General features: G+C 44.7%; 1 protein-coding gene across 1 annotated transcript in view; it reads left to right on the top strand.

Annotated features, from left to right (window-relative positions):
* The window catches only part of PAH (phenylalanine hydroxylase), a 72,539-nt gene that overhangs the window by 31,125 nt on the left and 16,154 nt on the right, over positions 1-25,260 (top strand). The window contains exons 4-6 of the mRNA XM_030323525.1: positions 6,039-6,127; positions 17,716-17,783; positions 24,354-24,550. Coding sequence (XP_030179385.1) covers positions 6,039-6,127; positions 17,716-17,783; positions 24,354-24,550 — 354 coding nt within the window. The remainder of the gene's footprint in view (positions 1-6,038; positions 6,128-17,715; positions 17,784-24,353; positions 24,551-25,260) is intronic.

Here is a 25,260-nt window from a genome sequence, read left to right as displayed (position 1 = left end):
CCAGCTGGGTTTGCAACCAGTCCGCCTTCCCTGGATCCTGACAGCCTCTCTGACTCCTGGGCCGGGTGAGTGTCATCAGCTATAGACAAGGGACCCCTGCTCCTGCAGGACACCTGCTTCATCAAGGTCGAGGCGCTTAGATGTATGGACATATAATGGCTCTGAACTCTGATACACATGCCTACCTACATACATAAATATATGTGACTTACGTATGTAAATATATATGTAATAGTGCAAGAAATAAACACAATAGACTGTAAAAAGAAAAAGTGTAGGGGCGCCTGGGTAACTCAGTCGGTTAAGCGTCTGACTTCAGCTCAGGTCATGATCTCGCGGTTCCTGGGTTTGAGCCTTGTGTCAGGCGCTGTGCTGACAGCTCGGAGCCTGGAGCCTGTTTCGGATTCTGTGTCTCCCTCCCTCTCTCTGCCCCTCCCCCTTTCATGCTCTGTTTCTCTCTGTCTCAAAGTAAATTAACAATTTTTTTTTTAATTGTAGGCTTCCTATAAAAATGTAAAGGCTTGGTCCTGTTTTGTCTGGGGTCCGCTGTAGTCTCCTTTAGGACCTGGTGTCCATCTGCCACACTGCTTGCTTCCGGCCTTGCTGAGTGGGCCTCTTCCCCAGGAAGTGAGCCATGTCAGAACCTTGCTTCCCCCATTCCCAACAGCTTGCACTCACCTCTCTTGGGTCTCATTTCCTTAAACCTTGTCCTGCTCTCCAAGGTAGTGGCTGGGGAACTCCTCTTAGCTGTGAGGCCTGGCCTGTGTCTTCCTTCCACCTCAGATGACACATTGGCTGTACTGAGCAGCCTCTGGGAGGTGATGCTTTAACCTCACGTGGGACCTGGGGAGGGGACGGGGAACAGATTTAAAGGTAGGGCTGGGCTGCTGCCTGGAGAGAGACTGTACCGGATTTATCGCTCCTTGTTACTTGGCTTCCTACAATGATTATAATAAAACCAAATACTTATAAAGCACTTGCTGTGTGCCAAGCCCGGTTCTGAGCACTATTCGTGCATTAGCTCATTTAATCCTCACACACTCTGAAGTGCATACATTTACTCTAGTCTTTTTACCAATGGGACACTGGAGGACTTTGCCGGAAGTCCCGAAGTTTCACAGTAGCAGAGGCCAGGTTTGGACCCAAGCAGTTTGGCTCTGAAGCCGATATGATTAGCCAACCGAGCTTTGCTGCTCCTCCAACCTGGCTGTGTCCTGGGCCTCTTCTGGGTGGTGACAAGGCCCAGAAGGTACCAGAGGCCCCTGGACATGGGTGAGCGCCCCACAGGCTCATGGCGCTGTCTGAGGGTCCCTCACAGTCTCTGTGACAAGGGCTTGGGACCTGGTGGGCGGCTTCTGCCTTTGTCTTCTCTTGGCCAAACCTTGAATCCTTTGAGGTTTGCCACCTTCTCATGTTCTCTGATTATTTTTTCGTTTCGACCAAGAAGTCTGAACTGAGCCATGTGGTCCAACAAGTGTTCTCCCTTTGGAGGAGGGGGTGGGGGGGGGGTGGGGAAGAAATCAGCCAGAGCTAAAAATATGCTGATTCTGCTGCCCTCTGGCGTTCAGTGGGGAGCCTGCAGGCTCGCACAGCTCTGAATCAAGGTGGGAAAAGGCTTCTGTGGAGTAGAACCTTGTTCTCTTGGTGAGAGGACCAAGGGAAATGGGAGGTGCAATGCATTTTGGGAGCCGTGGTTTTGCTTCCAGAAGCAAGCAAGATTGACCCTGTAAGTCCCTGGAAGCGTGTCTCCATGTCCCCTCTGACCAGCCTCAGCCCTTCACTGGCATTCTGTGGGGCTGAAAACCCAAATCCAAAGAGGATTCCAGCCACAGGTCAATCCAACTCCTACATTTTATAGAAGGGGAAACTGAGGCCCAAGATTAGAAAGCCTATTAATACTGGAGCTTGATTGCCAATGGGCTTCTGACTCCAGTTTCCCTTCTTTCCTCTTCCTCCTCCTCCTCTCCCTCCTTCCCTTCCCCCTCCTGCTCTTCTTCCTCCTTTTTCTTCCTTTTTATCATCATCATTAAAATCTCTGTCACCCTAATGGTTAATACAGATAAGCACTTGCTGTGGACCACTTAACTGTATCACATTGGCTGTAGTATTTAATGCAATAATATAGAAAGATGGTTCTAACCGATATGGTGGAATAAAAACTAAGGCTCCGAGAGATAAACTACTTGCACAATTACGCAACAAAATAAGTGGCCTACTTTCTAGTCCTGCTGGAAGGCTTTCAACTCTGCTCTCTGTGCTACGCTGGACTAAGGACAGAGTGTTAAAAAAATTCCCGGAGCTTGCAGGTGAACAATAATAGTATTTACTATGTGCCAGTACTGTGCTCAGTGAATCACGTATATTAACTCATTCAACCGTGTACTGTTCCTATAAAGTAGTACTTTATAGTGCTATTATTATCTCCATTTTACAGATAGGGAGACCGAGGCACAAAAAGATTTAATAATTTGTTCTGAGTGGCACAGACAGTAAGTAGAGTGACAACATTCCAGCCTAAGCTGTCTGGCTCTGTTGCCCAGGCCCTCGACGATTGCTAGACTGACTCTCCCTAAGTCAGACGGGGAGCCAGCTCTGAACTGACGACAGACTCTAGCTCTCCCAGATCCCCTTGAGCAATGGGAAGACGACATCAAGTTGCCAAGGCCCTCGTTCTGGGGTCTGGAGCCACAGGATGACACAGGAGGTAGTGTCCCCCCTTCCTCTCCATCTCCTGAGTTCAGGAACTTCCTGGCATTGGTATCTATTTAAATTTCTTTATAATTGCTTTCTTGTCACCCATACCCACTAGAATGGAAGCACCACAGGAGTGAAGACTCCCTCAGTGTCTAGTGCCTGGTAGCAGTCGGTGCTGAACATATATTTGTAGAATCTACTTCGACGAGGTTAAGGGTGACCAGAGTCAGAAAGCGGGGGAGCAAGACAGGGCTGGCCTGTCCTGTCTCTGGGGCAACTGTGACCACTGGAGCTACGGATGACTCCCAAGCAAGAGAGATAATGATGGCATGGGGAAAAGGTGCCTTGGGAGAGAGTTGATGGGACGGCAACATTCTGGGGAAGCAGGAATGGTCTCAGAGGGGATCCCGAGCCCTGGCTGACTACAATAAGATGTCCTTTCTGAAGTCCTTCCAAACCTGAGTAAGAGATAGACCCCATTTTCAGTGCCAACAACAGAGATCCATTGTACAGGGGGAAGCAGTGGACTCAAGGAGAAAGGAAAGCCGGGAGAAAAGTTCAGGAGACAAAGTGGGAAGCCAGGTGCCATGCTGGGTGAGCCGCGCACGGTGAGGTCGTCCCAGACTCCAAAGTCCGGCAGTTGGGACTCAGAAGGTCTATGAAGAGACTTATCCTCTCTGTTCCTCCTTGTCCTCATCTGTGAAATGGGGATAATAATAATGCCTACCTCTTGGGGTTATTATGCGGATCGGGTGAGGTGCTACATGTAGTGTGTCTAAGACAGCGCCTGGCACAAAGCAAGTGCTATATAAGCCTTAGCTCCTGGAATATTCCTGCAGTGTCTGTTCCTGTGCCTATTACCACAGAGAGCCACCCTTGAGCAGTGGGCTGGGCTGTAAGGGCATGGAAACCTCCAGCTGGGAAACTGAAAGGACAATCAAGCAGTCAGGCTCCGGAGGCCAGCTAACAATGTGCTCCGTGTAACTCCCCAAAGCGGCAGGATGGATTCATGGTCAGGACGGAAGGCACCAAGTCATCCATGCCTGAGTTTGAATCCTGACCTCCTCTGTTTCCTGGCAGTTAGGTATTTGGGTTTGCCACTTAACCTCTCTGTACCTCAGTTTCCTCATTTGTTATGTGGGAGACTACCCACCTCACAGGTTAAATATTTAGAATGGCACTCAGTGCTAGTTTTTATCACTACCATAGGCAGTAGAGAGCTTTGCACCTCTTATCTATGGAAACGGCTCTCTAAATGGATCTTTATTAATGCTGTTGAAGTAAGCGTCTTGTTTTGGTGGAATGTGGAAGATTCTTGCCTGATGCTTCTATGTATAGATCACGGCTGGCATTTCCCCAGGCTGGCCACTAGATGGCATGCATGCCCTTTCCCACCTGACCTGAGCTGGGCCAGAATCAGAAAGAAGGTGCCAGAGATGGAAAGCTACCTTTTATGGGCTAGACACTGGGCCAGCCCTTTGCCTACATTCTTATTGACTCCTCACTGTAATACTCAGATTAAAAGAGATATTGAACCAAAATAGTAAGCATAGTGGATGCCACATGGTTAGGCCTCAAGAAACATCTTCTTCCTGTTACTGTTGTTATTATTGCCATTTTTACAGTTAGGACTGAGGCACAGAGAGGAAAAGTAGGTAGATGGAGCCTGGATTCCAAGCCAGACCTTACTGACTACAAGTTCAGCATCTTTTCTCTAAAGCTCATTTCAGGGGAAGCATTGGATGGCTGGACCTCACTTCACAGCTCTCCCTGCCTCCCATGTCCTCTTTGGCTCTGTTTTTCTGTCTCTTACTTCCTGTGTGGTCTTCAACTAGTTATTTAGACTTTCAGAGCTGTGCAGTCTGTACAATAGGGGTCACTGTGCCTTCCTTATTTGGGGGATACTTCAGAAATAGCAACTAGATCAGAGTTGATGCTCCATGGATGACAGTTACTGTTGTGAATGCCTTACAGGTTAGCACAACCAGGCTTCCTTCCTTTCCTTCCTTCCTTCTTTCCTTCCTTCCTTCCTTCCTTCCTTCCTTCCTTCCTTCCTTCCTTTCCTTCCTTCCTTCCTTCCATTCATCCTTCCTTCCATCTTTCCTTCCTCCTGCCTCTACCGCTCCTTCCCTTTCTTTCTTCTTTCTTTTCTTCCTTGCTCTCTCCCTCCCTCCCTCATGGCCTCCCTCTCCTCCATGCAGTTGAACTACAGTGCACTTATGGTTCCTACCCTCATGGACCTTACAATCCAAATGTCCTAGTCTCTGTTTATTCCCGGGGCAATTCCACCCCCAGGGGGTCTTCTCTGTAGACCACAAGCCCAGGCCTGATCTACTCCCCCACTAGGCTGCTCCAAAAGCAAGCCTGCAGATTCTCTAGGTACTATGAAGTGCTGTCAGATCCTAGACTGACTGACTCCATTCTGTTTCACCAGTGACTTTCAAATTGGCTTTGGCATCAAAAGATTCTGCCAGGATGCCTGGAAGTCTTTGTGAGGGAAGCATGTGTTAGGAAGATGGGGTCATGATATAGGGTCCCTTGCTTAAGACAGAACAGCTCTGGTTTTATCTAATTTATATTCTGGGGTTACATGCAATAATCTGCCACTAAAGAAAACTATAAAAAACCACTCCCTTTGCTATTAGAGGTAGGAAGGAGGCGGATTTTGAGGAAATTCAGAGAAAATCTCCAGGAAAGAGAGTATGTTTTAAAATTATTTTTCCAAGGTGCTAAGTGAAATAAGTCAGAGAAACACAAATAATGCATGGTATCTCTTACGTATGGAACCTTTAAAAAAAAAGGCATGAAACTCATAGAAACAGACAACAGACAACAGATTAGTGATTGCCAAGGGCTGGGGGCTAGGGAAAATAAGGAGAGGTTGGTAAAAGGGTATATTTCAGCTATGAGGTAGATAAGGTCTGAGGACCTACTGTAAAACGTGGTGACTGTAGTTGATAACACTGTATTATATAACTGAAATTTGCTAAGAGAGTAGAGCTTAAATATTTTTACTAACCCCCAAAGGTAAATATGTGTGAGTTGACAGATATGTTAATTGACTAGATGGGGGAAATGCTTTCACAATGCATACCTATGTCAAATCACAACGATGTACACTTTAAATATCTTATAATTTTATCTGTCAGTTACACTTGAACAAGGCTGAAATTTTAAGAAATTAGTTTCCAAGGAAAATGGGATTCAACTTTTGAATTACAGTAATTTGGGGAGCCCACTTGCCCCCTCACTGGTTTGTCTAATTGGGGCTGATCCCATGCTTCTGACCTTCGGCCACGTCCTGCCAATCCCCTACTCAGGATGTTGCCCTCTCTGTGTTTCAGTGCCCTGGTTCCCAAGAACCATTCAAGAGCTCGACAGATTTGCCAACCAGATCCTCAGCTATGGAGCGGAACTGGATGCAGACCACCCTGTGAGTCCCCGTGTCTGTGGTCCTTTCCATGAGATCCTTTCAGCCCACCCCTCCCCGCCCCTACTCCCCTCCCTGATCCCCAGCAATGTGTCTTCATTTGTTTGCTTGTACTACAGACATCTGCAGGGTGTCTTCTTGTACATCATCAGCACCATCATTATCATGGTCATTTTTATTGTTGGAGCAAATATGGATCGGCCTCCAGAAACTATTGTTTATGTATAATATATGCATGTAGGTGTGTGTTTGCACACACACACACACACACACACACACACATGTAAATCATCTTTCCGGCTTTGTACAATTAAAGAGGTTCAGTTCAAGTGTTTGGGAAACAGTAAACCACTAACAACTCTGCCAGGTACAGCAGGGCAGTGAGGAGAGGTGACATTGGAACTGGATCCCCCAAACTGAGTAGAAGATGCTGAGGGAACAGTATATGTGAAGGCTCAGAGTCCTGAAAGTATCTGGAATATTTTGGAATGGCTGGCTGGTGCATGGGGTGTGAGGGTCAGATTTTAAAAGGTCTGATATACCAGACAAAGAAGTCAGACTGCATCCCATCCCCTGTGGGCAGGGGAGCAGGTTGTTCTTTACTGGTTTCTGAGAAAAGGCCCAGGGTGGGGGGACTTTATCACCATTTTTTTTGTGTGTGTGTGGTGCAGGGGTTTGGGGAGGGGGAGCAGCTCAGGCTGGACTCAGGGTCAGGACCAGTTCTGACAGCCTCCATAGATGAAAAGTGCCACAGTCATATCGCTGTCACTTACTCTCTGCCCAGGTAGATGGCTCCTTAATCTTTAAATGACTTGGAAGCTGTTTCATTACAGTGGTTTAGTGGAACTCAGTGAGAGTGTCTGCATTTCAGCAGTTTTCTTACATCTCTGTGGGTCTTTACAGTTGAGTGAATCGTGAACTTGCTCTTCACAAAGGCTCTTTGCAGTAAGCAAAGCAGATGTTCCCATTTTACAGGTAGATTCACTGAGGCCCAGTGAGAGTAAATGGGACTTTTCCAAGGTCCCATGCTAAGCTTTGGGTTTTAAGATTCCTAATCCAGTCCTCATGGTGCCAAAGACAAAGGTCTAGCCAGTGGCAGAAACGCTGGTGCTTTCTCAGAGACAAAGAGAGACCTATTTCTGGAGTAGACTGGCCTTTTCAAATATGAACAAGTGTTGCTTATTCTAACTCAAATAGTAAACCCCTGATAGTGGACTCAAAAATACAGAAAAGCATGAGAAGAAAATAAAGATCACCCATAATTCCAGTTATTTCCCTTTTTCTCTTGGTAGTATTCTGCATTTTTTTTTACAATGAGAAACTATTTTAGAAACAGAGGCGAGTTCCCTCCTGACACCCACACATCAAAATTGAAAAAAATTATCCCCTATTGTCACACTGTCCGGAAACAATCAGTGTTAAATTTGGTGTGCTCCCTTTCTCTTCTCCACATCTCTTTCCCCCTCTCTTTCTATTATTTAGAAATTAATACATATTATTAAATTATATATATCATAAAATTATTATATATACAATTTTTTGTGCATTGCCATAACTTACTAAGCAGCCCCCAATGGCAAGCATTTAGGAAGTTTCTAGTCTTTCCCTAGGACAATAATTTGCTTGCCTGGGTATCTTGATGTGGGCTCTCCATAGCTTCCTTGATGCTTCCTTGTGAAACTACTTAGTCTAGGGGTAGAAATTGTAGTTCAGTCTCCTAACATATATACTTCAGTACCTTATCCCCCCCAAAATAAAGCTGGATCCCCATTCACCTTCCTGGGGATGGTGCAGCCTTCTCCTGTGGCTCCTGGGGGCGCCAGACCTGAGCCAAGAGAGGTTCTAGATCCCCACTGACAGGTCTTCGGCCGTGGGCCTTGGGAGCAAAGCATCTGCAAAGATATTGTTCCCCTGGAAGACCTGTCTGGCCACCTTGGCCCAGTCAATGGAAAATTAGCCCATCTTACCAGACTCCAGACCTCCTGCCGTGACCCAAGACCCTTCTGCTGGTCACACTCACCGCTCACTTGGGGGAACGAGTATGGCCAGGAAAGAGGGAAGAGGTCACAGACATGGACATTTCCCTCCCTTTATCCTTGTGTCTCCTCAGGTAGATAAGCTGGTCTTAGAATTCTCTAGAATTCATTTCTCCTTACAGACCCAGCCCCTATCTTTGTTTCCCTGGCCTCTCACTGTGATGAATTTTATCATAAAAAAAACCCCATCTGTCTGGTACACGGTCCTCCCGATGAGGAGGCCAGGCTCTCTCTGTTCCTTCTTGTGGCTTTTCATCAGATCCTGGGAACTGATGGGCCAAGGACAGAGTGGACCCTCCAGAGTGCTCACAGGCCCTGGCTGCCACGTGTGAGGAGTGGCGGTGTTCTTCCCGAAAGGACCCTCTGTTCCGCTCTGTACCAGGTTCGCAGCATGCTCCCCTGCCCTTGGCAGTGTGCACTGACGTTTGACCCAATATCTCACTTCAAGGCCTCCGAAACAGCCACTCTGAAGAATGCGGCCAAGGAAGGATTGTTCCTGCCCCAGAGGGTAAAGGGCACCTGCCTGTGTGCGTTAGCCAAGTGGGAAAATAAATTAAGAGCTGCATTCCACCCCGTGCACACTGCCTTCTTTCCTTTGTTGCCTGTGTCTCCCCTTTCTTCCTTCCCCAGGCATTTACTAAGCAAGTGACATTCATAGCAAACGTTTCTTGAGCGTGGACTGTGTGCCGGCACTGTGCTAAATGCTCTCCCTGCATTTTTAAAATTTCGGTGTTATCACCATCCATCCTGGGAGGGTTGCGCTTTCTGATTTTCAGAGAAGTCTCAGACAGAGACAGACGGCCGTGTGGCCTCGCGTATATGTGAGCCGCCTCCCAGGCTATGTAAAGGAAAGGGGGCTGAAATGATGAATACGGCATGACCTCTGCCCTCCTGGGGCCTCCAGTTGTGGGGCGGAGGGAGAAGGGGTGTCCGCTCTTCCCAAAGGGGTGCCTGAGGTGACGGGGATTCAACTGTAAGCTTGGGAGACAGAATCCAAGTGGTCTGTTTGATTTCCGTTCTCCAACGGACTCTTTCTCTGCCTGTTCCCCAGCGTCTGTGGTCCTGTCCCTGTTGTCTCCTTCACCTGGGGTGATTTTCCTTATCGTCTCACCTGTTCTTGCCCTGCTGGCAAACCTCTATTCGTTTTCTACGGCCTAGCTCATATGCTGGCCTCCCTGAAGACGTCGCTTCCACTGGCCCCTTCCCCAGGCTAAGTTTTCTGACACTGATGTCATAGAACTGTGTGTGCTGTGCTTTATACTTTGAGCACAGACTGTCAGAGAAAAATAAATTCACTTCCTCATGACTTGTAAAGGCATAAGACAGATACACGCGCGCGCGCGCACACACACACACACACACACACACACATGAAAGGGTCATATGCATGTTTCCCAAACTATAATCCACGAAAGAAATTTTTTTCATGATCAAAGGGAGAAACAGTATATGCTAGAGCCCCATTTGAAGCATATGCAAGTCCTGTGATCTCATTAGGGATGTTGGAAAGTCCCGTAAACATGAACTCGTTCAACCTAATGTTTCTCAAACTTTTTTTTACTGATGGAACCCCTTTTTAATGGCATACCTAGCGATATTATCTAAAATGGTAGTGTTCCATGGAACGCAGTTCGGGTAATATTTAGTTTAAATCATAACACACAAAAAGTAGATGATTAGACACCAGGTTTAATGAGTCAGACGGCATGTACTATCACTGTGGACCGGAATGGTTAGGGAGGACTTCTGGAAAGAGGGAGAGGTGAGTGGAGTCTGGTAACAACTAGGGTAGGCTAACCGCTGATCAAACAATCCCCAAGTCACCATGGATTAACTGAAGGTGTATTTCCAGTGTAAGCCAGTAGGGAGATTTCTCCACACAGTCTTGCAGAGACTAAGCCCCTCCCACTTCAGGGGCATACCTTCCTCCAAGTCTCAGACCCTTTTATTTTTCTGCCGGCACCTGGGAAAAGAGAGACAATTGCTCCCAGGAGGTTTCTGTGGGCCATGTCTGGAGGTGACTCACATCCTTCACTCAAATTTCATTGACTACAGCCCAGTCACATAGCCGCTAGGAACTTCAAAGAAGACTGAGAAATGTGGGTTAGCAATGTTCTCTGAAAAAGGGATGAGACACAGACCTTCGGGAGCACCAGCAGCCTTGGCCACACAGATCCTAACCCCAGAGCTCCCTATGCCAGCTCCACTGGCACCTACACCAGTGTCTAGACTGAAGATTCACACCAGGGGGTGCTTTCTGGTGGAGAAAACATCAATCAGCAGTACTGTGCATCTGTGTTATTTCTTCTACTATCCAAAGGTCTCAAACTGTTTTTCAGTCTTTCAGATGTAGGTACGGAGTTTCTCTTCTCTCCAGAAAGAGCCTTGCTCTTCCCTGAGTGGAGGGCTGTCATTCTAGTACTCCTCTCCTCTTCCTTTCTGCCAATTAAAATTCTCCACCCGAAGGCCCCATTAAAGTCTATTCTAAAGATGTCGGCCAGTTAGCAAAGACTTGTGGCCCTCCTACTAAGTTGCTCTGTCCAAACATAATTTTCAAAAAAGTAAAAACAACTATCATGCAGGTATATAGTCAACATCGGTCAAAAATCTATTAGCTCAGTAGTGAGGGAACCAGCAAGATGACGACGTTGGTGCAAAGGAAGCCATAAGAGACTAAATTATGGATGGTCATTGAAAAATTGAGTGCTGGAGCAAGACCACAGAGATGGAGTTACAAGTGATTAATGCTCTCAAAGGCAAGAAAGCCGTAACTGTGAGTGTTTTTATCTACCGGACATAAATCATTTGCAACTTGATCATAAAATAAATCTTCTGCTACTTGCCCATCTTCTGTAAGTGGCATCTAACCCTGAAGAATCTGGGCCTTACTAAGTAGTAAATTGCCCATCAGACAGATATACATGCCTCTAGAGCTTACCGTGAACTTGTTAGGCAATGATCTAATGTGACTTTGGAAAGGCACATGGTAATTTTTTTGCGTAATTTTTTAACAGCTCCTACCCAGAAGTACGCTGAGTTATGCCATGCACTTAAAATCTAGTGATAAGTAAGACTAACAGAGTCCTGAGTTTAATGATATTAACAAGTATAATGATTGTCTGAAAGGAGAAACACTCAGGTTGTTGAGAAAGTGTATTGTAGGGGAAAATCAATAAGTTTGGAAAAAAGCAAAGGAAGTCTGTAAGATGCAATTGAACCAGATGGAAAGGCCAGTTAGTAGCTTATTGGTCTAGAAGAGTGGGGAAGGGTATTTCAATAACAGGGAACAGCATGTGTAAAGGCCTTGATGTGGCAAAAAGCCTGGTGGGTTTAAAGAATAAAAATAAAACCAACTGGGACAAATTTGGGACATAATATGCAGGACTACCATTGTAGTTCAACACAGAATTGGAAATGGAGGAAGAGCCAGATTGCATAACGCCTTGTGGACTGTGTTAAAAATTTTGGACTTTACCCTTAAATTGATGAGAAGCCATTGAGAGTTTTTAAAGATGAGAGTGACTGCACCAGATCTGTACTTTGCAAATCTACCGGGGCTGCATGAGGGGGGAGGTATGGAAAGCAACAAAGAAAGTCCACTTGGAAAGCAGTTGTGCTAGCCCAGGCAAGAAGTGATGGGGTCCTGAACGAAGGGACAGCAGTGAGGATAAAGTAAAAAGGACAGACTTAAGATATTTGGAAGGAAGAATGGACAAAGATTGGTTATGGGATGTGAAGGAAGAGAGGAGGAGAGAAGTAAAACAATGACTCTCAGGTTATTGGCTTGGGCAACCAGGTATCTGAATCCTTTCCAAAACAGACTTTGTGGCTTTATAGGTGGTAGGCACGGCCAGCAACAGAGAGTGGGCAAGGGGCAGGGCTGTTGTTGGTGCTGCCCTGGTCTATTGGTTTGCACATCTCTGGGCGGGGTCTGCAGGATGGCAATGGCAGTTACTAAACCACTTTGAGACTCTTGTCTCCTGTGTACCATCCTTTCTCCACTTGGTGTGGGGCTGATGGAATGCAAAAAGTCTCTCATTGTTGGCATAGATGGAATATAAATAGGAAAGAAAGAATTGTACAGATGCTGTTTAGAAGGCCCAACCGTGGGTGATGGGGCTCAGTGACCCTTTCCAGACTCTATCCTTTTTATGTTCTGAACCAGACTTCTCAGCTTTTGAATTTTCCACCATTTTGCACAAATGTGTCATTTTTTGATTGTCTCCTTTGTGTTCAGAGTTTTACTTGGTGCCCTGTGTACCTTACCGACTCTAACCCACCCAACACCATGAGGGAACTGGAGCTAACAGTCTCACTTTACTGATGAAGAAACGTAGGCTCTGAGAATCGAACTCGCCAACCTCAAGCCAAGCTCCTAGTGACTGGGGTTAGTAATCCACCCAGCCTGCCTGACTTGAAAACCCCTGTTCTCCTTGCTAGTCTAAAGATGGCATTTCTGAGATTTAACCTCAGCCATGATATCAAGAAAGGGTAACGTGAAAAGCTCAGTATAAAATACCCAGAAGACTTTTCCACACGGTTACCTGCTCCCTGAAATCCCCACAAAAACAGAACCACACACGTCAACACCCAAGTCACAAAAATGCTGAGATTTAGGAAAGTGATTGCATGTAGACTGCCTCCTGTAGAATTCCCTCCACTTTGTCCCTTCCACTCCTCCCCCCCCCTTCCCCACTCCTCCTTCACCAACAATATATTTTCCTGTCAAAACATACTTGGTTACACGCAGTGCAACCGAAATTGCTGCTATTAGCTTAATTGAGACAGGGTGATTATAAATAAATTACATGCAGTGCTACTGAAATTGCTGCTATTAGCTTAATTGAGACAGGATGATTAGTCATCATCAACTGAAGCTTAATTCAGAGTGTACTGTGCATGGCTGCAGAGATCCTGTGGTCATCTGGCTGCCCAAAGGATCAAGGCCAAACCACCAAGAGATGGACTTCGGGGCCACAGCTCCCTTTCCCTGGCAACCGAGAGAACAAAAGTCCTTGCAGCCTGGTTGGGGGGTGGGGCGCGGTTCTTGGGACGGCTGATAATGAACTTCTTAGGCACTTTGAGCTGGAAAGGACTGTGGTTAGAAACGTTCCCTGTGGAAAATCTGTGTAGAAAAGTATGTATGTACGTGTGTTGAACGTATCTCAGTATGTGAATCTTCTGTGGCTTCCTCACAATGATTTGAGATGGATTTGTAATGCTATTTTACTTTTTTTTACTAATTATAAAAGAAATCCATACTCACAGTACAAAACCTCAAAAGCATGAATCGTATAGAAAAATCAAGGTTACTCTCTCATTTTTGTAACGTTTGTTAGGCCCTGGTGTACTTTTTCCATCACTTCATTTGTACATTCCCTCCATCATAGTTGATACCTCCTGGATATGCAATTTTATATTAAGCTTTTTTTTTCACTGATGAAAATATCTTCAAACTACCTAGACAATATACATTACGGATCAAAGATAAAGAGCCGAATAGGGCAGAGAGATTGTCATGGGCTTCTCACTCCTGGAGGCAGCATGATGAAGTGAAAATCCACTGGTTAAGGGAGATCTTCCCTCATCCCCCTGGTTTCCTGCCTCAACCCTCAACCCTCAGCTCGTCAGCCAAGGGTGCAAACAGAAAACTCCCATGGAGGTGCTCCGTGGGCCTCATTTTTCTCATATCTTGATCAAAATATAGAAATATTCTCCAAGACGGCTTATAGGTGCAAAAGTCTATGCTGTATACTTAAGGGCTGGGGAGAGCCATTTATTACAGACTGTTATTTTTTTTTAAATTTTTGTTTATGTTTATTTATTTCTGAGACAGAGAGAGACAGAGCACGAGTGGGGGAGGGGCAGAGAGAGAGGGAGACACAGAATCAGAAGCAGGCTCCAGACTCTGAGCTGTCAGCACAGAGCCTGACGTGGGGCTCGAACTCACAAACCGTGAGATCATGACCTGAGCTGAAGTTGGTCGCTCAACTGACTGAGCCACCCAGACGCCCCTATTACAGACTGTTAAATAAGACTTGTAGGTGAGGATGACTGTGGTCACCAGACCTTAATGACTGGCAAGTATTAAGTTCATATTTTGAGTCCTAACTATGGAGATGTGTTCTTCCTTTAGCCCAGTAGGCAGGCTCCTAAAGGGATGCATTCAGTGCTGCTTGGAAATCAAATCATGGTGCCCAATTTACTTACTGCATCATCCCAAGGCAACTTATCTTCATCCAATAGAAGGGCACCAAGGGTAGTTTTAAGTTTTCAGATTCCTAAGCCTTCCTTCCTGTGATTAATGACTCCAAACCATTCAGCACTGTGAGGAAAACCGAAGAGCTATATTTTGTAATAACTGCGTCATGGAATGTTTTCCAAACTGAATAATCACTTAATTTACTTGGGATTTGAATTTGGAATAAGAATACGTAGTAATTTTAATTTTCTGGTGTGAAACATTTAGATTTCTCTTTCTCAAAATATATCTTAAGAAGCAAACTAAGACATTCTTTCTTCCCTCCCTCCCTCTGATCATCCCTTCCTCCTTCCTTCTTTCCCTCTTTCAACAAGTGTTTGTAGTTCTTTCTGTATGGCGAACTTTATGCTACAGACTCTCAGATTACATATATATATGGACACTGGTTCTTTGGAACTGCTGGCAGACTCTGATTGAAAACAATGACACCACCAACAACAAAATAACCAACCAACCAGCCAATCAGACAAGACAAAACAAGAAAATATCTAAAAATCAGGGAGTACTTGTCGTTTAAAAATACTTCTCTAAATATGACACTCCATGATGCAAGCCCTTGTTTATGATTCATCAACACCTTGGTTTGAAGGGAAGGTGGGGCAGGTGGTAGAGGTCCTCCCTTATTGGGAAATTCTTGGAATGAACAAAGTAAGTTCTAGTATGATGCTAGTCTCTTGTTTTTCTAAAATTCAGGTACTATCATTTTTTTGGTAAAATACCTCCCCTCCCTTTCCAGGTTTATTAAGATATAATTGACACATAACATTGTGTAAGTTTAAAGTGTATAACGTGATGATTTGATACACATATGTATCGCAAAATGATTATAACAGTAAGGTTAGTTAACACCTCTGTCGCTTCACATGATTGCCATTTGTGTGTGTGTGTGTGTGTGTGTGTGTGTGTGTGTGTGTGTGTGATGAGAATATTTAAGATCTACTCTGTTACCAACTTCCAAGTATATAATACAGTATTATTAATTATAGCTACTATGCTGTACATTACATTTCCAGAACTTACTCATCTTACAATTGCAAGTCTGTACCCTTTGACCAACATCTGCTCATTTCTCCCACCCCAGCCCCTGGCAACCACCATTCGACTTTGCTTCTATGAATTCAGCTTTTTTTCAATTTTACATAGAAGTAAGATAATGCAGTATTTGTATTTCTCTGTCTGACTTACTTAGCATAATAACTTCACAAGTCATCCATGTTGTCGGAAGTGGCAGGATTTCCTTCTTTTATGGTTGAGTGGTAGGATATATATCTGTATTATATTACTATACTATATATTATATATTATAATATATGTGATATATATGGGTACATCTTCGTCATCCTTTCGTCTATTGACAGACACTTAGGTTGTTTCCATATGTTGGCTATTGTGAGTAATGCTACAGTGAACATGGAATATAGATATCTCTTCAAGATCTTATTTTCATTTCCTCTAGATGGAAACCCAGAAGTGAGACTGCTGGTTCATATGGTAGTTCTGTATTTAATTTTTTGAGGAACCTTCATACTGTTCCATAGTGGCTACACCAATATACATTCCCATATGCAGTACGTGAGGGTTCCCTTTCTTCCATATCCTCACTCATTCTCTCTTGTCTTTATGATGATAGCCATTCTAAAAGGTGTCAGGTGGTATCTCATTGTGGTTTAGATTTACATTTCCCTGAAGATGAGTGTTGGGCGTCTTCTCAGGTACTTACTGACTACGTGTATTTCGTCTTTAGAAAATGTCTATTCGGTTCTATGGCTTATTTTTTAAATGGAAAACTTAGGGCTGCATTGTATGAGTTACTTATATATTTTAGGTATTTACCTTATATTAGATACACGGTTTGCAATATTTTTTTCACGTTCCATTGGTTGCCTTTTCATTTGGTTGGTTGTTTCTTTTACAGTGCAAAAGTATTAGTTTGACATAGTCCTACTGGTTGACTTTTACTTTGTTGCTTGTACTTCTGGCGTTATATCCAGAAAAATTATTGTCAAGAAGCAATCCTTGAGAAAGAAGAACAAAGGTGGAGGTGTCACATGTCTTGATTTCAAATTATATTACAAAGTTATACAAATCAAAACAGTATGGTACCAGCATAAATTGACCAATGGAACAGAATTGAGAGCCCAGAAGTAAAGCCATGCATATGCAGTCAGCTAAGAGTTGACAAGGGAGCCAAGAATACTCAATGGGGAATGGATGATAGTCTCTTCAGTAAATGGAGTTGGGAAAACTGGATATTCACATGCAAAAGAATGAAATTAGATGCCTATCTGATACCCCTTGCAAAAATTAACTTGAAATGGATTAAAGACTTAAGTGCAAGACCTTAAACCATAGGACTCCTAGAAGAAAGTGCAGGGAAAATGCCCTTTTAATTAATTGGACTCATCTCTGACTAAGGTATATGTCCCACCAACACTGAAAGACACCCTTGGCTTCTTTCCACTCTTCAGAAATATGCTGCTTCTGGGGGTGCCCGGGTGATTCAGTCGGTTGAGCATCTGACTCTTGATCTTGGCTCCAGTCATGATCTCACGGTTCGTGGGATCGAGCCCTGCCTCAGGCTCCATGCTGAGTGTGGAGCCTGCTTGGGAGTCTCTCTCTCTTCCTCTCTCTCTGCCCCTCCCCCACTCACATGCCCCCCCCCCAAATAAATTATATATATATATATACATATATATATATAAAAGAAACATATATATGTATATATACATATATATGTGTATATATATATTTATATATATATATAAATATATATATATATAAAAGAAACATGCTGCTTAGGATTGTTGGGGGAAAGGCTGCCTGCCGGTGGGTGAGCCTCAAAGGAGAAATGATTATCTTCATTTTTCTATATTGAGATTGATTTCTCAGGTGAGCCCCTGCTGCGGTATCAAGGTTGACCCTGAAGTGCAATGAAAACAGCATGAAACTGGGTGCTTCAAACCCTGGTCTCATCTTTGCTTGACTCCTTTTCCTGGGCCACTGTTTACGCTGGAGGCATGAGGATAATCATACTGAGCTACCATGCAAGATTTTTGTGGGACTTACAGATAAAGTAAGTCCCTAGCACACATAGACAGGCATATAATAAAGACCCAATAAATACTATTTTAAAAAATTGCAATAGCAGCAAGCATGTACCTGTTTGTTTATCAAGAAGCTGAGGAAGGAGAGCGGGGCTGTCAGAGCTCACAGAGCCCCCATTCAAATCCCACAGGGACATGCTAGGCCTCTCTGCCCAAGCCTTGAGAAGTCAAGTGTCTCCTCTCTCCTAGGGTTTTAAGGATCCTGTGTATCGAGCAAGACGGAAGCAGTTTGCTGACATTGCCTACAGCTACCGACAGTAAGTCCACTTTGCTGGTCTTGGGGAAGAGAGAAGCGCACGCTCCTGGCTTACCTTTTCCTTGCCCAAGTTTGGAAAATACCAGCATAGAGAGTCCCGCCTTCGGCGTGCGTGCGCGCGCGCGCGCGCGCGCGCGCGTGTGTGTGTGTGTGTGTGTGCGCGCGCATGTGTGTTTAAACCCTCCCTTTAATAACACATGTTTCAAAAAAAAAAAAAATTGCTGCTAGACAAAACAAAATTACCCACCGTGCCGGGCCGGCCTTCTCCCCAGCTTTGTTGTGTCCTTATGCGCTAACGTCTGAAGTAATTACAAAAGGCCTCGCCCTGAATAACACAGCCTCTGGTATTCTCCACATTAAACAGGGAAGAAGGAAAAAGAGAATCATTTACATTCAAGGAGGAGTTGGCTGCTTTACTGAAATAATGAATCATTTGAGGTTTTAGATGAGCCGTGCCTCAGCGTTCTTCTTTGATCTGATCTGACCCAGCTGCGAAGGGCAATTTTCAGAGGAGCTTATTGTTTTCTGTCTGGGATTCTACTCTATTTTGGCCAAAGGAAAATGCAAATATCAAAGATGTCAGTTTGGGAAGGGAGCTGTTTTTGCTGTTTTGAGCCCTCAGGAACTACAGAAATGCTACCACGGGGAAACTTAGCGTTTGAGGCCTGAGCTCCATTCCTGAGTTAAGACGCGAGAAAAGACATGCACAAGATGAGACATAAATGTTGACCAGCATCTGGGACACCTGGGTGGCTCAGTCGGTTAAGCATCTGACTCTTGATTTCAGCTTAGGCCGTGACTTCATGGTTCGTGGGTTTGAGCCCCATGTCAGGCTCTGCGCTGGAGCCTGCTTGGGATCCTCTCTCTCTCTCTCTGTGTCTCATTCTCTCCCCCCCCCCACCCGCCCATCTCATTCTCTCTCTAAATAAATAAATAAAAATTTTTAAAAAGTTGACCAGAACCCTGAGGGATGGTACTTTAACAGCTTTGATAGATTCTGAGGGCGATGAAAATAATAGGGCTCTGTTGACTGAATACAAAGTTACCGTCCAGATGGAAAGACCTCCGGAGAAAATAAGACAATTCCCTTCTCTGAATGACTCCCGGCAGTGGAAAGATCCAGAACTTTGGTTAAACCTGATATTGGTTAAACCTAGGCCCATTTGGGTTTGGGGCCTTGGCTTGTGACAAACAGGAACCACAGAACATGGCAACCTCTCCCCAGTTTGCCTTTGCCCTAACATGGTCAGGTGAACACCATCAAATCGGGTACAGACAGGAAACTTTTTCAGGTAGCCAATAATAATAACTTAAATTTATGATCTCCTTGCTCTGTCTGGGGCTTTGCTAAATGCTTTGCTTACATTATGTCATTATCTTATTTAGTCTTAATAATAATTCCCTGGTTTTCAGATGGGAAAAGTAATGCTCAATACAGTTAAGTAACTTACCAAGGTCATAATATAACTAGTAGGTGGCATCATCCCCTTTTGAATTCAGATTTCTCTAACTCCAAAGTCATTCTTACCCACTTCCCTGAGTGCCGGGATTCTCAGCGTCAAGAGACCACACTTCTCCATATAATCCAGGAGCTGCTTAGGAAGGACATTCACTTACTGTCTGGCTCTTGCGATTTGAGGAGAGAAACTGATCCCCTAACCTCCTTTCCATAAAAATGTTAAACCTGGGGCAGCTGGGTGGCTCAGTCAGTTAAACGTCTGACATCAGCTCAGGTCATAATCTCACAGTTTGTGAGTTCAAGCACCACATCTGGCCGTCTGCTGTCAGCGCAGAGCCCGCTTCAGATTCTCCGTCCACCTCCCTCTGTCTGTCCCTCTCCTGCTCACGCTTTCTCTCTCTCAAACATAAGTAAACATTTAAAAAAATAAATAAAACTGTGAAACCTAATGGAGAAGCCTGGAATGGATTGAATGCCTCACCATTCTCCATGTTTATCAAGCAAGTTAAATTGATTATTGAAAACCATCCATGGATGCCTGGCTCTCTGAGAATCGTTAGAGACCTTCTAGTCAATTTCCCCATTTTTACAAATGAATCTCAGATGGTTAAGTGATGTGGCCAAGGTCATGTGGCTAGTAGGGCTGAACTTGTTCTCAAATTCAAAGCCTATTTCAGAACTCATTTTAGCTGCTCTCTTTTAAACTTTTGACCCTGTTTACCATCCCTTTCTTCTTTGAAATGGTCTCTTAGCTCAGTATCTGGCACAGTGGATTTTCATTATTCGAGGATTACTTGCTTCATTTATTTGAGACCTCCAATTCAATTCTTGTGGCACTTTTGCAATCATTCCCAGACATGCACAGAGTGGGGGAAGATTGGAGTTGCCTGATGCACGAGGTCTCAGACTGAACAAGGTGACACTGCCTTCTTATTTCAGCTTCTATACCATAAACAACTATTCTTATTGAAGTCTATTTAGAGACCCGGTTGCCAAATTTTTGCATTTTTTTTGTTGATCATTTTCCTGTTTAAAATGCCCCCCTCCCCCCAGCACAGTGGTGAAGTGCCGTCTAGGGTTCCTAAGTGTGAGAAGGCTCTAATGTGTTTATGGAGAAAATGCGTGTGTTAGATAAGCTTTGTTCAAGCAGGAGTTATAGTGCTGTCGAGATCAACGTTAATGAATCAGCCGTATATATTAAATAAGATTTTTTTATACAAAAGCCCACACAAAACGAAGTTAGGTGTTATCAGTTGATGAAAATGTGATGAGAGCTCATGGGACCCTAGTCCTGTATTTTCTTCTGGACCAGTGGTTCTGCGTTCAGAGTTCAGCTCAGAGCTCATGGTGACCTTATGTAGCACAACTACCACATATAAAGAGAATCAAATGTATTCTACTGTCTACTGATTTCCCTCCCTCCTTTCTGAGGTTTGTTCCCAGTTCTCCCTGGCCTGTTCGTCTCACCCCAGAGCTTGTAATGTCTTTCAGACTCAACTTTGGCCCTCTTCCTTGGTTTCTGCCACCCTCCATACCAATAGCCCCCACGTTCAGATCTCTGGCACTTTCCGCATGGGGAATGAGGCCCAAGCTCCTGCGTTATGAGTCATGGAACCACACGATATTGATCACGTGACAGAATGTATCCACTAAGTTCCAGGGCCCACCCCAAGAGCAAGACCCACAGAGCCCATGCCCTCTGGGGAATACGGGGAAGGCAGTGACAAAAGCAACAGTAAACGAGATAGGTGTTCCCAAAGTTAAAACTTGGCTGTCCTGAGGCCGTATAATTAGGAGTTGGAATGTAGATTGGGCAACTAGGTCAGCAGGAAGTAAAGTTTAGGCTGAGAATTAAAGATTGAGCTGGAGTTTACAGCCAAAGAGAATGGGAGTAATGAAGGAGAGAAGGTGGCCCGTTTAGCTACAGGGCTTTTGTTTTGAGATGTGAATATTGGGGGCCAGAGTCAATTCCTATGGAGAGTAAAGAAGCAACTAACCCCCACCACTGCTAACTAACGACCTCTTCTCCGCCCATCTGCCGTGTGGTGCTCCGAATCTCCTGCCCAAGAACATTTAATGAAAGTCTTAAAACATCAGATTGAAGAGGCGCTGAAAAATGGCAGTTGCAGTTCTGAGGCACCAAATTATTTGTCTTGTAATAATTACCTATGTGGGAAGATCTGGTGTAAAATAAGACTCCAAGGAGAGGGAAGGCTATGCCAGGTGCTGGAGTATCTTGAATGCCATATTTGGTTGGTGAAATAATTCAGAAACAACGTCGTCTACTTAAAACACTTTTTTGAAGAAGGATCCTAATTGGCTTAACTAGATATCTCTTCCTTATTTCAAACTAAATGGACACTCAACCTAAAATGTCTTAGTTTAGTTTACTTAATGAGACCATGACTTGATGAGAATAATTGACAATTTCTTCAAAGATCAAGGATCTTATGAAACCTCAGGTCTCTTGATGGAAGTGGAAGATGGAGTAATATGTGCTGTGTTTACTTTCTAAGTAAACCATGGAAGTTAGTGTGTACGTATGAGACAGAGAGAGAAAATAAATTCTGAAATGTTTACTACATCCAGACAGTGCTTCAGAGATGACGTATTTGATTCTTATTACAATATTACAAGAAGGATTTGACTGTCCTTATGTTGAATATATATATGGCTCAGAAAGTGGCAATAACTTGCTCAAGTTGCCACACGCTTCTGTCCCTCCCACCCTCCCTCCCTCTCTCTGACTCTGGAGTCCTCTGCATTGGCCCTGCTCTCTGGCCATCGGTGGCGTCTCTCTTGGAGGTGGGCCCAGCACCACCAGGCTGACACCTCAACACAATTAGAGGTTCTATCTCCTTCCAACAGGTTCCACAAAAGTTTTCTCTGTGAGTCTCATTGGCTCTGATTAGAACATGGGCCCGTCTCTCAGCCACTGTCTGTGACCAGGGAAATGAGATGCTCTAAATAGCCAGGCCTGGTCACATGCCCAGGTAAGAGTGGTGGAGTCTCCTCCCACCTGAACCTGAGGCTGGGAGGGGAGGAGGCTGCTTTACTGGAAGAATGGGGAAGGGACATGGCACACCCTGGAAAGGTAACTATTAACCAAAGGGACATCATGGTACCCAGGATGTTACTATCTCTTTTTTTTTTTTAATTTTTTTTTTAGCGTTTATTTATTTTTGAGACAGAGAGAGACAGAGCATGAACAGGGGAGGGGCAGAGAGAGAGGGAGACACAGAATCTGAAACAGGCTCCAGGCTCTGAGCTGTCAGCAGAGAGCCCTACGCGGGGCTCGAACTCATGGACCATGAGATCATGACCTGAGCCGAAGTCTGACGCTTAACCGACCGAGCCACCCAGGCGCCCCGTTACTATCTCTTAAAATTGTATTACCAAATAGCAAATCACCTTTCTTTTTAAATAAGACTCAGTTATGATAATTATCCATTATCCAGTGGTATTATTATTTGTCAGCACCAATATTTGGTACTTTGTACATAGTATTTCACCTAATTCTCCTCTATACCTCCCAAATAGTTACTTATCAGCCCATGTACCAGCGGCACAGGTTAGATTTAGAGAGGTTTACTAAATTGCCAGAGCAGTTATTCAGCTAGGAACTTGTAGAGCCAAGTAGTGAACCCTTCTCTGTCCATGTTCGAAGCCTGCTTTTTCCCTCCATCAGCACTTAGCCCGGAAATAATGGTGCATCCTCAGGCAGGGGCTTGCCTGATGTTTTCTTTTCACAAACCCTGCTGGCCATTATAGGGTCTTCTGAGTTTGTGTGGCTTCCAATGCATCAGCAAAAATCTGCCCTAATCTCTGCCCACCTTTCTGTGGAACATAACACTGACTTTGCTTTAATGGCCTTGGGTGAGCTACAGCTTCGAAAGGGCAGGAGAAACCTAGTTTGGAGCCTGAGAATGATCCAGATTCTTAAGCGAAAAGTTCTGCCTCGTCCTAGACACTGTGTACCCTGTTAGGAAACAGGTCTGTAGTGCAAAGAACAGTCGCTAGATTTTTAAAAGTCAGGCTCTGTTTGATTTTCATGTGTTTTTACTCTTGAGAACACAGCTCATCCTTAGATGTTTTTCAAAAGGACCTTTTGAACTACTGACTCTCAAACCATAGTGTATCCCCTGGAAGCTTATTGCAGTCCAGATGCCTGGGCTTTCTCCTCCCCCACAGATTCAGGATCTATGGGACAGGGTCCAACATATGTATTTTAACCAGCTCCCTGTAGCTCTGTTATGTCATAACAGAAGATGCTACAAAAGCAGATCTTACACCTGGCATGGGTTTAAATACCTAAGGTCAGAAATATCAAATCTAGGGGCACCTGAGTGGCTCAGTCTGTTAAGCGTCCAACTTCGGCTCAGCTCATAATCTCACGGTTCATGAGTTCGAGCCTCATGTCGGACTCTGTGCTGACAGCTCAGAGCCTGGAGCTTGTTTCAGATTCTGTCTGTCTGTCTGTCTCTCTGCCCCTCCCCCACTCATGCTCTGTCTCTCTCAAAAATAAATAGAACATTAAAAAAATTAAAAAAAAAGAAATATCAAATCTAGCAAGTGCATGCCCACTAAACAAGGGTCTCAGGCTCACAGTCCATATATTAAATCCACTTTAGACCGCAGATATAATTGCGTTAGTTGACATAATGCAAAACACGATATTGCTTTACTTGAACTTGGATGCCTTTGTTTAGAAAGAGGATGTGCCTTTCAGTTGTCTTGGCTGCCACCCTCCTCTGTCCATACCCACTACTTTGCCCCTTTACGTTACCCGCTGGGCCCTTGCAGTTAAGTGAATTTCCACTCTGGGTAAACAACTGGAGAGAGAGAAGAGCAGAAAGGCCAAGTGATTTTCCAAAGCGAGAACAAATCTCTGGTGCGGTTGGTGAGTTGAGAGCTTGTATCGTGGCTTAGCCAAATTGCATGAATGTTTCCTATATCAAGAAGTGGAACTTTCTTCTTTCGAATAACTTATGAAACCCCCTGTAGTCTGTGACGGTTCACAGATTCTGGACCTCCCTCCCTCTGCTAATGCTCCTTCTTCCTCTGCTTTACACCTGCCTTTCTGGAGACAAATCTTTCATGCCTATATTCCAGTGGGCAGCCCATCCCTCGAGTGGAATACACAGAGGAAGAAAAGAAAACCTGGGGGACGGTGTTCAGGACCCTGAAGTCCTTGTATAAAACTCATGCTTGCTATGAGCACAATCACATCTTCCCGCTTCTGGAAAAGTACTGTGGCTTCCGCGAAGATAACATTCCCCAGCTGGAAGAGGTTTCTCAATTTCTGCAGAGTAAGTCTACTTCAGGGACAAAAGTGGGGGGAGCAGGAGGGAAGGGAAAGGGAAGAAAGTAAATCACGGCTAGTACCAGGGTATGTGTGGTGATGCAGGCAGGTTGATGGTCGGAAAAACAAATCTCACTGCTGGGCTCTGCCTCACCACCAGCTTCCACTGTTAATCCACTCTCATCCAAGACAAGGCATCGTGTGTGGGTTTTGCCGTATCCCTGTCCCTGAAAAGCATTTTTTTTCCCATTCTCAAAGTCCCAGGTGCCCAGGCAGGGTTCTCCTCGCAGTTCCCGCTGGGTTATAGATGGCTGCAGTGTGCTTTGTGTACGAAATGTGTTATTTGCGGCAGTACCAAGAGCCCTGAGCTCTAAGTCCATGCCTCTGACTAGTAGGAATCTTGCTTTGACTCCATCTAGTTGGATGAACCTGCCTCAGTTTGCTCACCTGTCAAATAGAGACCGTCTCGTAGGGAAATTGTGGGAATGAAAAAAGACGTAGTAAGTGAAAACACCCAGCGTGGTGCTACATATACAGGGGGTGCTCAGTGAATTTGGGCTGAATTGGAATCTGAGTAACTCTTGGGGGGAAAACATTATTGGGATGCCTGGCCTCTGCACATCATTTCCAAATGAGGTAAGTATTTTCCTTTCTGCCTGGAGACATTAATTTGGCAAAACCAAGATAAGACCCACCAGCTAACACATACTAAACACC

Source organism: Lynx canadensis, chromosome B4, assembly GCF_007474595.2.
Source record: "Lynx canadensis isolate LIC74 chromosome B4, mLynCan4.pri.v2, whole genome shotgun sequence".
NCBI lineage: Eukaryota > Metazoa > Chordata > Mammalia > Carnivora > Felidae > Lynx > Lynx canadensis.
Note: the sequence above shows the minus strand (reverse complement) of the source record. Positions and strands in the feature narration are given on the sequence as shown.